At 46.0% G+C, this 13739-nt stretch overlaps 1 protein-coding gene across 3 annotated transcripts in view; it reads right to left on the bottom strand.

Annotated features, from left to right (window-relative positions):
• WASL (WASP like actin nucleation promoting factor) overlaps window positions 1-12750 on the bottom strand; it is a 39695-nt gene extending 26945 nt beyond the window's left edge. For 2 of the 3 annotated variants that reach the window (XM_066633287.1, XM_066633288.1), the window contains exon 1: window positions 12549-12750. In XM_066633287.1, coding sequence (XP_066489384.1) covers window positions 12549-12656 — 108 coding nt within the window. In that variant the 5' untranslated portion in view covers window positions 12657-12750. The remainder of the gene's footprint in view (window positions 1-12548) is intronic. The other variant, XM_066633289.1, reaches the window with a different exon arrangement.
• Window positions 12751-13739: the final 989 nt, after the last annotated feature.

Genomic DNA, 13739 nt, shown 5'->3' with positions numbered 1-13739 from the left:
GCAGTACAAAGCACTGAGCAAGAGTTATTATATTACCACCTGTGTGCATGGCTCTATGAGCAGAGTGAGACCCCCACCCCAAGGGGCTCACAGGCTAGAAGAGATCCAAGGAAAAAAAAACAATGGGAAGCAGAATCAGGAATAAATTGTGGGAGAAGATAAGATTATTTCATGCACATGTCCTCGAGCTTAGACACAACAGACCATGGAGTTGGGCCAAATGCTGCACAGCAAAATGTTCCACCTACACCAAGGCACTAGTCATTTTGGCAACAAGCACAAATGTAAATGGTTTACATTCAACAAGTATTTAAATGTAAACTTTTGACATACAATGGGCCCTTGGTAGCCACGAGGGATCCATTCCTGGACTCCCCTCGGATACTGATTTCCATGGATAATAAAATCCACAGGGAAGGCCCCAAGGATCTCCAGGACGCAACCAGGTCTATAGGTCGGCATCTGGGATATCCCTGAGGCCCTCCAGACAGCATGCCCACTGAGTCAAATCAGTGGGTGCTGAACCCACAGATAAGAAGGGCCCACTGTACACCACAATGGTTACTGAACACATTAGTGAATGGAGGTTAGGCTGAATTAGGTACACATTTTAAAGCTATCAATGTTCTCACTTGGGCCAGTATTTGGAAGTGCCTCCTCATCCAACCCGTAGTTAAGTCTTCTTCAAACAGCTTGCTTCCTAGTGTACAGACACGGGAACATCCAATGGGTAGTATACCAGATTGGTCAAGAGACCCTTTCTCTGGAGCTGGCTACTCTGGGTGCTATGCTATGTTTGGGCCGCTGGGGGGGGGGCAACACCGAGAAAAACAACAACACTATGACTGTTAAAAAGAGCTTTCTTTTCACAATCATTCAAGATTTTACAGTGTCAAAACTTAATCAGCAGCATGACATTTTGTAAGTTGTTCCGCTTATCCCTATATCCTTTATTTGAATGTCTCTTCTAATCAAAATGTATTGTTTAAGATAGATGAAAGATGGTGCTACAGAACATTTCTTTTTAGTAAGCTTATTTGTAAATAACCGTATCTCATACAGGTAATCCCCAACTTACATTTCTGCCCAATGGTGCATATACCCAAAAAGCACCAGATGTGTACACCTGTGGGTCAGGCAGAAATGGGCTAATAGTTGCAGCACACTTTCACACAGGCACAGTTCATCCACTCTGAGGTTTTGGGGCAGGTGCAACAGTGCTCCTGTTTCAGATGCTGGTTTTCGGGATGGAGAGAGATGCGGCATTTTTGAGACACAGAAGTGGTAGGTAAAGGAGAGCCAGAAAAGTACTTAACAGACCTGTACTCATGTTCCTCTCCAACTAATAGAAATGCAACTTGTTGTAAGTTGTAAACTGTATCTGATACAAATGCAGCCCCGCTCCTTAGATGCTCTAAGGTCCATTTTGTACATTACACACACACAAAAAGCTAGGTTACCACTGGGTGTATATTCATCAGGGAGTGAATCACTGCAGATACTCGCCTGTAAGCCGACCCCACAGATAAGTTGAGGGCAGGTTTTGAGCCAACAATCATGGGATTTTCTTTGACTCCCGGATAAGTCAGGGGTCAAACTTAGGGGGGGTGTCTGACCATAGTTTTGTCTTTTACCTGAGGTCAGATCCTGAAAAATAACCTACCACTAAATTGTTACCTAAGAACTGTAGTCTCTAATTTATTAAAAAGATAATAAAAGATCATAAGATACATTTTTATTCTTTTTTAAATTCTGGTCTTCACCACCTTTCTGTAAACACTAGCAGAGTAAGTGCACTGTAAACAACATACCAGTAAAACAGTGGTTCCCAACCTGGTATACATGTACTCCCAGGGACACTGAACAGGACCTGTAGGGGTACTTGAAAAAGAATGGAATAATGGCAAAAAAGGCAGGTCATGTTCCAGAATGCTTTGCAGGGCCAGCAAGGTAGGAAGGAATGTAGCTAGTTGGCTGTGAAAGCCCCACCAATAGCTAGTTTTTGGTCATCAATTCATGTATGCACCAGTGATTGAAAACCAGCACAGTAAAAAAGCTGAAACATAATATGGAAAGTGATCAATCAGCCAGAATTTCTCAGCACACTTCTGTGCAAAATGGTGCAAAGGCAGAGTCTTCTGTTCTTCAAACAGATGAAAAGAGAAAACACTGTGATTAATACATGAAGTCTGGGTTTTCATATGGGGGAGATGAGGGCTTGTATTATTAATTACAAACATTTTGCTAATAGGAAGGGTACAATTTATGGAAATGGGCTGCCAAGGGATATGCAAGTGAAAAAGGTTGGGAACCACTGCAGGAGAACCAGGAATCCAATCCACCTTTAAGGTGTCTGGTGTGTTAAGCCAGAAGCTCTATGTACAACATACAACCCATAACACAAAACTAGGAGTGTGCAATTCAATTCACAGCAGAGAGATGCAGCTGCATATATTTGCAGCCCTTTTTACTCAGAAGTAGACCCACTGTTTTCCATGGGTGTTATTCTTAAGTAAGGGTGCACTGAATTGTAGCCTGCTTCAGATGGAAAGGATTCCCATTCTGGTGTTTCAAAAAACAGACCTGCTTTGCAAGCATTTGCCAAGCAGAACCAGGCTGCAGCAGAAGGAAGGAGAATAAAAGGTTAACCAATTGCTTCTAAGGAGCTGTGCCTGCCTGCAGCTTGAGAAACTTGGCCCTGTCTGCCCTTGAGAAAGGAAACTTTTCAGAGTTTAAAGGCTCTGTCCTCTGATTGACCCAGAGATCAGGCGAAGTGAGAATTGGAGCTTGATTACTTGGCAAAAATTTCATGTATTATACTTGAGTATCTACGGTATATATTTCCATAAATTATTATTCTATACTGTTTCACAACCTCTACAGAACATTGTTCACAATTTTATTTATGTTACATAAATAAATAATCTTTCATCTTACGTAAGTTGCACTTAAGCAGGGGACTGTATATAGTACTTTGGCTAGGGACCGGAAGCATATAGCAGTGACTAAAACTCAGACCTTCCCTATACGCAAGTAAATGACTTTTTATTCAATCAACACGTTTTTGGTACTAGGACCTAAATGATAAATGCCAATTAAGTCCCACACAATATTGAACTCTTAGTGCCACTCATGTTTTTTTGAAACCTGTCTGGCCTCCTCCAAGATAATACACACTATATAACAATTCAAAAATGTGCTTCTCATAATTTTAGCAGCTTGATTCAGGAGAAACAATCAGCCAATGTAAAGGAATGAACTTCACTAGTCTTTGGAAGTGCCACTAATATGAATAGGCTCTGGTGTATGGTATTTCTCACAGATAAGACTTAGAAAAAATTATATTAATTTTTTGATGGCGATATTTCCATGGGTGTTCATCAAAGCTCTGCAATTCACAGCATGAGCTTAATTTTTTGGACAGTTAAGCAATGGCTGTATAATGCAAAAGCTACAGATCAACTTTGGGAGGCTTAGGTGACACTTACTTCGATGGGCCATGAACACTGATAGAGCACATGTTCTACACACACACACACGGTTCCAGGTTTACCCCTCAGTACTTTCCATTAATTACAGACAACATAGCTGGAACAAACCTTGCCAAAAGCCTTAGTCACTATTGACAATATTGAGAGTCAAATCCTTTCCAAAGAAAATGTAGTCTTTTTGAACTTCATAATGAATCAAAGCCCTCAGTTGGTTTTATTGACTCTGCAAGATTGTTTAACACCTCAGTGGTTCTGCTATTAATATTACATTTTATTTTCTTATTTTGTTAGCCCCCTGTGGCACCACAGCCCAACCAAGAGAACTGAAGCTAGCTGGAGCCATGACTCGGCACTCTGGTGCTTGGCCATTATGTCATCGTTGAGCAACCCAGGGAGCTGGAAAGTGCACTGTTCGGTTCTTCCAGTTAGGAGAAGAGGATAAGGAAAGGCAGGGGAATTTAAGAGGACTGGAAGAGCGTGTCGGAGAACGAAATATACACAAGGTCAAAAAGCAGCATGAGGAGGCAAAGAGAGTGGAGCACTTCAAAAGAAGGCAGGGGGAGAAGCAGTAGAGAAGGCAGGGAAGGTGGAAATGGAGCAAACAAGAAGGAAAGCAACAGAGGGTGAAGAGGGGCGTGAAATCAGATAACAGCTAGGGGTGAGAACTGGGGAAGATGGGGAAAAGAGACAGGAGAGAAAACTGGTCACAGCAGTGCAAAGGGCTTTGAGAAATGTCAGGGAGGAGGACGTGATTAGTGGAGGGCCGGGGCAGTGAGCAGTCATGGAAGAGGACATCCTTTCAACAATGCCAGCATAAGGTGCAAAAGGTGGAGCAAACAGACCCAGGAGCACCCCAAATCTCCCATTATGGAAGAAATTGGATTTTTAACAGCATGGATTTCAATCCTTTGATAAGTCATGGTCTTCTTACCAGGAAATGATAAACTGTTATACAGATTAACCAATTACAGACATCCTTGGGGATGCTGTCTGTGCAGCACTTACAGTAATGTCATTCCCAAACCCTTATAACACAGACCTTCCCCTGTGGGAGGAGGCAAAAGGGAAGAACAGGAACCAGCAGTTCCCAATCTGTGTGTCGCGACTCGCAGCACTCTGTGGTAGAGACTCAGCAGAGCTACAGCAGGCAAAAACTGTGAGCTGCAAAAAGCCCACCTGACCACCCTGATACTCTTGCCACTGCTTGGAGGTTTGCTTTAGGCCTCCAAACCTGGAAGTGAATGGTGGTGATGTCATTGCGGGATGTGTTTCCTGTCACCATCATTCACTCCTGGTTTTTCAGGGCATCATGACAGCTAGACGTTTGGAACTGTTGGGTTACACCACCCTAAGGTGTGCTTTTCCTAACTGAAGGGTGGTATATATACATTCTTAAACACACCCTTTCAAGTAAATGCCTCTCCTGTGGGATACTTCTAAATTCTACAATGCATTTACTAGCCCAAAAAACTTATTCAGGCGCTAAGCATCTTGCTCTTTTGTTCACTGTGGCCATTCAACTCAACTCTTTATCATCCATTTACCCACCCTTCCTAACCAAAATTCCTTTGGAAGGGATCAACCCTTGTCCATACAAAGAACACATACACCAACAAACTAGCAGCCCTTGCAAACCATGAAACTGTATTTAATTCCTACACTTGAATCGTTATGAATAAGGAAAAGTTAGAGTGCAACTTCTGTCTGCTCCTGCCACAGTGTTGTTGTTGTTTTTTTTTTTTTTTTTGCACCACTGACAGTACAGAATACAGACCACATTTACAGAAACAATTCAAAATAGAATCCCCCCCACTGGTCAACTCACAATGCAGGGGCTCAATTTAAGGCTTTCCAACTTTCCTAACTCTATCTGTGGTTGGATTATAGGGACAGCCTGCCTGCCACGGTCTGGTAACCTCCAGATTAGATATATCAACCGTAGATCAGTGGCCTACCACCCAATTTTTGGTGGGTCGCAAAACTGACAAGGGTAGATTAGGCTATCTGCATCAAGGATTAAACAACCTGCTACGGGGGGCGGGGGCGGGAAGCACTGCTGCCCAATTACCATTACAGCCAAAGAGAATTGAGCAGCTGGTAAGTGAAAAATTATTTTTAGATGGGTCCTGATAGTAAAAAGTTGGAGAACCACTGGATTAGACCATTGCAATGCAATATGAATGCGGGACTGCCTTTGAAGACTAACCAGAAATTGCAGTTAGTTCAAAACACAGTTGTTAAGAGTGCAAACTAGCAATGGCCTTTGGGAACACCTTTCACTAGCGCTTGAACAGGGCCACTGGTTTCTGCTGCATTTCTGAGCACAATTCAGGCATTTATCTTTAAAGTATTATTTGATTTTGGATGTGGGTTACCTGAAGGAATGTCTACTCCCAAATATCCCTGCCCTGCACACCATCAGAACCTTTGAAAGTCCTTTTTGAGGTGCTTGCAGTGTCCGAGGAATGATGGGATGGTAAGAAAACAGCCTTTTTGGTTGCGGAAACCCATCAGTGAAACTGAATAGCCAGGAAGCATTGTCTGGATCCTATACTGGTGTCTTTTTGGCAGGGACCTATTATTGTCACAAGGCTTTTTAACTTTGAGAAGGATGTGTTAGCACTGCTAGCTTTTAACTGCCACCTTTACTTTTGGGTTCCCTTTTTATGATGATGTTTTATGATCTTTGCTAACCACCCAGGAGATTATTGAAACACTGTATAGAAAAGCGAATAGATAAATAAAAATTACACAGGGGATTACAAAGACTGGAATCTGCAAGGAAAAAAAGCAGTTGCATGAACCTACTCTAGACTCTGCAAATGAATCAATCTGTCCAATCTCAACAGCACTAAATCTTCTCATCCCAGCCTCGGTCTTTTACTCACAGCAGGAAAGAAAAAGAAGGTAGAAAATGGCAAGCACACTGAAAGTAATGCAAGCCCACACACTATAAAACACTGAAGTAATAATAGCTGTCCCCTGCTATGTTGAAAGTAGTATGAACTTGCACAACACCTCAACATGATTACACTAAAGGAAAATCCTACAGAGGAATACCACCTTTCATAAACCAAGATTATATGGCATGTAGTTATTTTTCTGAAAATACTGACCTTCATCCTACAAGGGTGACCTATGAAAGTCTTAATGAGATAGAACAATTGTTGCCAGTCACACAAGACAAGAGACTTGCGGTGCATAAAATCCATGAATACTACATGAGTGCATATTGCTTCAACCTTCTTCCATATTGATAAGAACACAGTGAATCTTTATTTGTTCAACTTTTACTCTTAGCTAGCGAATAGAATAATGAGATGGTGATTCAACAGAAGGACTGGAGCTGCCTTTCCTCATAATCAAGCTCGTATGCAACTATTCTTCTAGAGTCCAGTCTGATGGATGAAAACACTTTCCAATTTCTAACAACCCTCCTCCCTCAAGCTCCATGTGTGTCCAAAAGAAACTGAGCAAGGCTGAATAAAACTTCTCTTGGCCTGCTCACCTAACCTAAGACGAACCCTGCTGGATTAGGCCAAGGGCCTATTTAGTCCAGCTTCCTGTATCTCATAGTGTCCCACTAGATGCTCCAGGTAGCACACTAGACAACAAGATACCTGCAACCTGGTGCCATTCCCTTGCATCTGGCATTGAGAGAGAGCTTGCTTCTAGAACCAGGAGGTATAACCATCATGGCCTGTAACCTGTGATGGACTTTTCCTCCAGAAATCGGTTCAATCCCCTTTAAAAAGCATCTAGGCCAGGTGCCATCACCACATGCTATGGAAAGAAGTTCCACAGAATGCTGGGTAAAGAAATATTTTCTTTTGTCTGTTCTAGCTCTTCCGACACTCAATTTTAGTGCATGTCCCACAATTCTGGTTTTGAGTGAGATGGAAAAGAACATTCCTCTATCCCCCCTATCAATCCCCTGCACAATTTTGTACATCTCAATCATGTCCACCCCAGAGCCCTTTTTCTGGACTGAAGAGACCGAAACACTGTAGCCTTTCCTCAGAAGGGAGGGGCCCCAGCCCACTAATCAATTTGGTTGATCTCTTCTGCACCTTTTCCTCTGCACATGTGCATGTGTGTACAGGAACAAGGTGTGTTCCACCTTTTCACCTAAAACACGAGATATATTTTGCTAGTTGCAAATTTGAGTGTCTCAGTTTTAAATGCCAGTTTCCAATGAGCCATCAGGTCTTGGCAACAGTTCTCATTAACAGTAGAATCTATCCAGATCTCTTGGATGTCATGAAATTTGTACAGCAAAGCAGGATGTCAGAAGTAAGGGGGAGTACAAGGCACAGAGTGGAAGTATGCATTAACTACTTTGAGAATACAGAAGGATCCAAACAAGCAATTAAAACAATGTTACAGGCCATGAATCCGGGCTACTGGTGGAAACTCAGGCTCTTCGAAAGATCTCACAAGGACAAGGAACAAACAGGATTCCGAAAACCAGACAATTGACAATGTAGTGATAATACAGTGTGAGGAATGTTTGTTCTCTTACCTCGGGGCTGCATTAATGCTGCCCCAGCAGGGAAAAGTTGGATAGGATTGGGCCCTAAGGAGAGCCCATGTTATATTCTTTACTAGTCATATCCTTTTACATAGCACTGTTTAGCCAAATTTTCATAATTACAAAAAGATACGTAGATTGGATGTCTTATGAACAATATTCATTGTTCATTCACATATCTGATCACAATAGACAAACTGAATGATTACAGCAGCAATCCACGTACATTTCCTGGGAGTAGGTCTCACTGAACGCAACATAATTTACTTGCAAGGAAACATGCATGGAATTGTGCAGTAGGGAGGACTAAAGCGTGCAGTAGTGCCGACAGGGAGGAGATTCAATACATCTTTCTGCCAGTAGCATAGAATTCCCTTCGAAACCTAATTTAGAAATAAACATTCAGTGTTGAAGATTATTCAAGCAATCTCATGACAGCAATGCATGGCTGGAAAAGGTGCAGTACCAGGTGCCTAGGAATCTGGAACACATTTTCAGGCCTTTGCAGGACTAGCAGGCATTTCAGTTCACATATAAGGGAGCACCACCTAATTTTCACTGCAAAACTGTCTGGAGAAATGTGCTCTAAAAATGCTCCTATTAGCACATTTGTGAAAGGACTTTAGTAGTCTGAATAGTTATTCTCAGTTCTGCAGTTAATCACATAGTCTGTTTTGGTTTTTTGCTGCCCTCAATAATAATTGTACATATCTTTACAGAAGAAAGTCCCTTTTTGTTAACTGGAGTTCTCCCTGGTAAGTGTGTTTGCAGTATTTGGGTTGTCAATTAAATGGGCATATGAATAAACTGATACTTCTGAAGATAAAGAGGTATTTGCTTTTAAGAGGACACATGCATGATCAGAGGCATTCCCTTTTGTGTGCGAGAAGGAGGAATGCTTCTTCTAAGATGGCTCTTGTCACAATTAGTTCTTGCATTTAAATAGCGTTTTTTTGGATCGTGTTCAATTAACTGGATAATAATTTTGGTGGATCAAATTAAATAGTTAACCAATGAAATCAAATATTTAAATAGTTTTTAAATAGTTAACCAATGAAATCAAATTGCACAGGGAAACCATAGTTTTTCTGTAATAACTAACCTCAGTGGTGCAGCCAGAGGACAGCAGTGTGGTAAGAAGGCACCACAACACACCATGTAAGCAGCCCCTCCCACTCACAATCAGAGCCATTCCAGGTAGTTGGGGTGAGTGGGAGGGGCCGCTTACATGGCACATTGCGGCACCTGCAGTACTTACCATGCCACCCCCCCCGGCTATGCTACCAACTGTTCTTTTATCACTAAAATCCAAAGGTTGTCAAATTTCTACTGAGCGTTGCCAATTCATTTAATTTGCCTCAACAGCAGGGAACCATCACCTGCTGAGCTTAGTCTTCAGCCCCAAGCAGCGGCTGCCCATGGAGGTATGGCAATATCAACATGAAGGGTGGGGCATACTGTTTCCTGCATTGCATCAACTGGCAAGGGAAGCTGGCACTCTGCCACTTGGCCCGGTAAACGTAACTACTAAAAGGTGCCCAAGAACAATTAACATCCTTCTGGGCAACTCTGCGCTTCCCTAAGGAAACATACCTTATACTATCCTTAATCAAGCAGTCTTAAACACCTCAAAATATTTAACCCCTCCAAATTCCAGTACAGGAAAGGCCAAGAGGGAGTAATAAAACGTCTACCAAATTAAACTGCTGTAGCGAAAAAGTCAATGTTTAGTCCATTTGGGAATTGCTACACGAAGGATCTCACTAATTTCTTTACTTCCACTTGTGTTTTTCACATTTGCCTTTCAACAAATCATTACCTAGTTACAGTCTTCACCCCTGCAGTTTTGCACCTGATAATACTATCACTCAGCTGAATCAGAACATCATATCTTAGGTGGCTTACTTAAGGCAAGTAGATTTATTGTAGGTATTTACATTTTAGAAGATAAAAAAGAGCCAAGCAAGGGTAAAAGGTCTGCATGGATCAATTCAGATATTAGTACAGTCCTGAACATCTAATAGCATTTCTGAAGATTTTCTTTAAGAAAGGAGAAGAAATTTCAAACATAAAGCAGAAGATCTCAGTGCAATATTTCCCACAACTAATATTAAAAATGCTAACACTAATGGGGCTACAAATGTCAGAACTTTTAAATCCTGCACATGCTTGCATAAAATTTCAAAAACAAATGATTTGGTCTCTCAAAATGATGTTTAGTCTTTTTACAATCCTTTCTGTTTCCTTCAGTAAGCCATGTCTGCCTCAATTCTACATTTGCTACACAAGCCTACTGGTTTAGGAAAATAAGACACCGGGTGCATCTATTTTGCCTGGCCCTGAAACTAACACCTCATTTCCTGAAACATCACAAAATCCTACAGGTGCAATCAGGCAGATTTTTTCAGGCCTGCAATAACTAGTCTTAACTTTTACACAAGTGTGTTGCAATAGCTTGATTGTTGACAGAGCCCTATTGCAAACCAAGGAGCACGACTTGGACAGCCCCTTCAGAAAATATACCTGTCAGACAGAGGCAAAGAAGGAGGGGCAGATAATCAGCTCTGAACACACCTAGAAACAGGCTCACTAACCTGAAACTTACAAACCTGATGTTATGAGTACATACTTGTGAAAGACTGACTCTGAATACCCCTCCCACACCTGCCAGACCCATTTCTTTCAGCTCACAGCAGTCCCCATGTACAAACTATAGGGAACCCCCCTCCAAGACAGAGGGGGAGGGAGACACAGAATGAAAAGGCCTGGCAGAAAATACATCATAACATCAGAGGTGGTCAGCAGTGACCTGCTGCTTCTCCTTTTTTCAGACTATATTGTTCAGGGACTGAATTCACCTGTGCCTAACACGTGCCTAGTCCCAAGGGTGGTAAGAGAAGAGGGCACTGAACTTCTTGCCCCCAATTTCCACACTCCCTGGGGTGAAAGGGCAGGAATACCTCACCCTTCCCCTCTATACCTTTAGCACTTTACTGCCCTTCCCCATGCCCCCTCCAACAATGAGGAGCATGGTGCAAAATGCACAACAACAGAAAACCAGGCAAGCAGCTGTACACGTAGGGAAGACCTGGAAAAGGGAAATTCAGCTCCCTTTGGAACCAGCGAGCCAGTAAGGGGTAGTCCTCCACAAGTAAGAAAAGAATGGGGCAGGGGATGACCTGGCCAAGGAAATTCTGCTCCTTGGGAACCAATTGGGCAAAGGGCAGTCCCACAAAGGAGAAAGAGAATGGAGCAGGGGAGGGACTAGCAATTACACACCTCGAAAGTCTCCCATCGCTCCTGTTTTTTTTCCCCAAGAAAATCCAAGCCAAACTGAAGCAGATTTATTCCAAAGATAGGGGTCAATAGGCACTGCTTTCTGATAATTAGGTACACGACTGCAGTCCAAGTGGCAGGCAGGCACACACAACACACACACAGATGTGAGCCTTCTTGTTCCTAGGCAATCCCTGCCTTCATATCCCCCAGGAAGGGGCAACCCCACTTCACACTCACTCCAGCCCCCCACCTGCCCTTCCCATCCTCTCTTACTTCCCAGTCCCTGCTTGGCCTGGTCTTGCTTTCTCCCCCCTCGTCCAATGACCCAACACACACACACACACACACACTTGAGCCTTCTTCCTAGTACTGTAGCCCAAGTGGCAGGGAGGCACAGAACACAAACATACTTGAGCTTTCTTCTTCCTAACATTGCAGCCCAAGTGGCCAGGCGCGCGCGCGCGCACACACACACGCCTTCTTCGTCCTAGTATTGCAGTCCAAGTGGCAGGCAAGCACAAAACACACACACACACACACACACACACACACACACACACACACACGGCAATTCTAGGAAGAAGAAGGCTCCTGTGTTCTGTGTCTGCCTGCCACTTGGGCTGCAACGCTAGGAAGAAGGGGGCTCAAAGGGCAGGCACACACAACACAACCCAACACACACAAACACACTTAAGCCTTCATCCTAGTACTGCAGCCCAAGTGGCAGGCAGGCACACCCCACACGCTTCAAGCCTTCTTGTTCCCAGGCACCCCTGCCTTCATACCCCCCCCAGGAGGGAATAGGGGCAAACCCACACCCCAGGCACTCCACCCCCCACCCACACACTGGAGCCTCCTTGTTCCTGCACACCCCCTGCCTTCATGCCCCCCCCAGGAGAGGAGGGGGCAGCCCCACTCCCCAGGCACTCCACTGGAACTTGTACCTGAGCACCCCCTGCCTCCATACTCCCCGCCAGGAGAGGGGCAGCCCCACTCCTCGGACACTCCAGCCTCCTTCTCCCTGGACACCCCCTGCCTTCACACCCCCCAGGAGAGGAGGGGGCAGCCCCGCTCCCCACACATTCCAGCCCCCCCCCACTGGAGCCCCCTTGTTCCTGGGCACCCCCTGCCTCCTCCCCCAGGAGAGGGGCCGCCCCACCCCAGACGCCCCACGCCCCACCGGAGCCCCCTTGCGCGCCGGCACCCCCGGAGAGAGAAGGAGCAGCCCGGCCCGGCCCCGCACTCACCACGCACTTCTTGCCCAGGCAGCCGAAGAGGCTCTCGTTCTCCTGCGGGGTGAGCAGCAGGGAGCCCACGTTGGTGGGCCTGCGGGGCGGCTGCGGGGCGCCGCTCATGGCTGCGGGGGCGCCGGCCGGGCCGGGCTGTGCGGCGCGGGCTGCGGAGCGCGGCGGGCTGCTCACCGCATCGGGCCGACCAGGCCGCTCCCTCCCGGCAGGCCCGGCGACGGAGGGGGAGTCAGCGAGGCCCGGCCCGCCCCTGCCCGGCGCCGGCATCCAACATGGCCGGCCGGGGGAGGGCGCAGCCGGGCGGGCGGGACCAGCGCGCGCCGCGGGGGGAGGAGGCGCCCTGGGAGGGGAAGAGGGGCCTGCTGGGGGCCTCTCTGGGTGGGGGAGGGGTCTGCAGGGGCCTCCCTCAGGGTTTGGGGGGCCTGCTGCGGGGAGGGAAAAGTGGGGCAGGAGTGGGGTCTGCAGGAGGTGGAGGGGGTCTGCAGGGGCCTGCTGGGGGGGACGAGGTCTGCAGGGGGCTTCCTCAGGATTGGGGGGCAGTGGGGGAGGGGTCTGCAGGGGGCTTCCTCAGGATTGGGGGGCAGTGGGGGGAGGGGTCTGCAGGGGGCTTCCTCAGGATTGGGGGCAGTGGGGGGAGGGGTCTCCAGGGGGCTTCCTCAGGATTGGGGGGCAGTGGGGGGAGGGGTCTGCAGGGGGCTTCCTCAGGATTGGGGGCAGTGGGGGGAGGGGTCTGCAGGGGGCTTCCTCAGGATTGGGGGCAGTGGGGGGAGGGGTCTCCAGGGGGCTTCCTCAGGATTGGGGGGGCCTGCTCCCATTGTAGTCAGTGGGACTTACTCCCAGGAAAGTGTGGAGGGGATTGCAGCCTGAGAGCCCACTCCTCTGCATTTCTACTCAGAAGGAAGTCCCATTACAGTCAGTGGGACTTACTCCCAGGAAAGTGTGGCTAGGATTGCAGCCTAAGAGCCCAGACCTATGCGTGTCTACTCAGGTGGAAGTCCCATGAGAGGCAGTGGGGCTTACTCCCAGGAATGTGTAGATAAGATTGCAGCCTGAGAAAGAAAGAAAGAAAGAAAGAAAGAAAGAAAGAAAGAAAGAAAGAAAGAAAGAAAGGGTTATTAAATTATGCAGGGGATGGATAGAGGGATATTCTTTTCTCTTTTGCACAACAGAACCAGAGAGCATCCACTACAA

This window comes from Tiliqua scincoides, chromosome 7 (assembly GCF_035046505.1).
Source record: "Tiliqua scincoides isolate rTilSci1 chromosome 7, rTilSci1.hap2, whole genome shotgun sequence".
NCBI lineage: Eukaryota > Metazoa > Chordata > Lepidosauria > Squamata > Scincidae > Tiliqua > Tiliqua scincoides.
The sequence above is the reverse complement of the archived record's forward strand: the minus strand, read 5'-3'. Positions and strand labels throughout refer to the sequence as shown.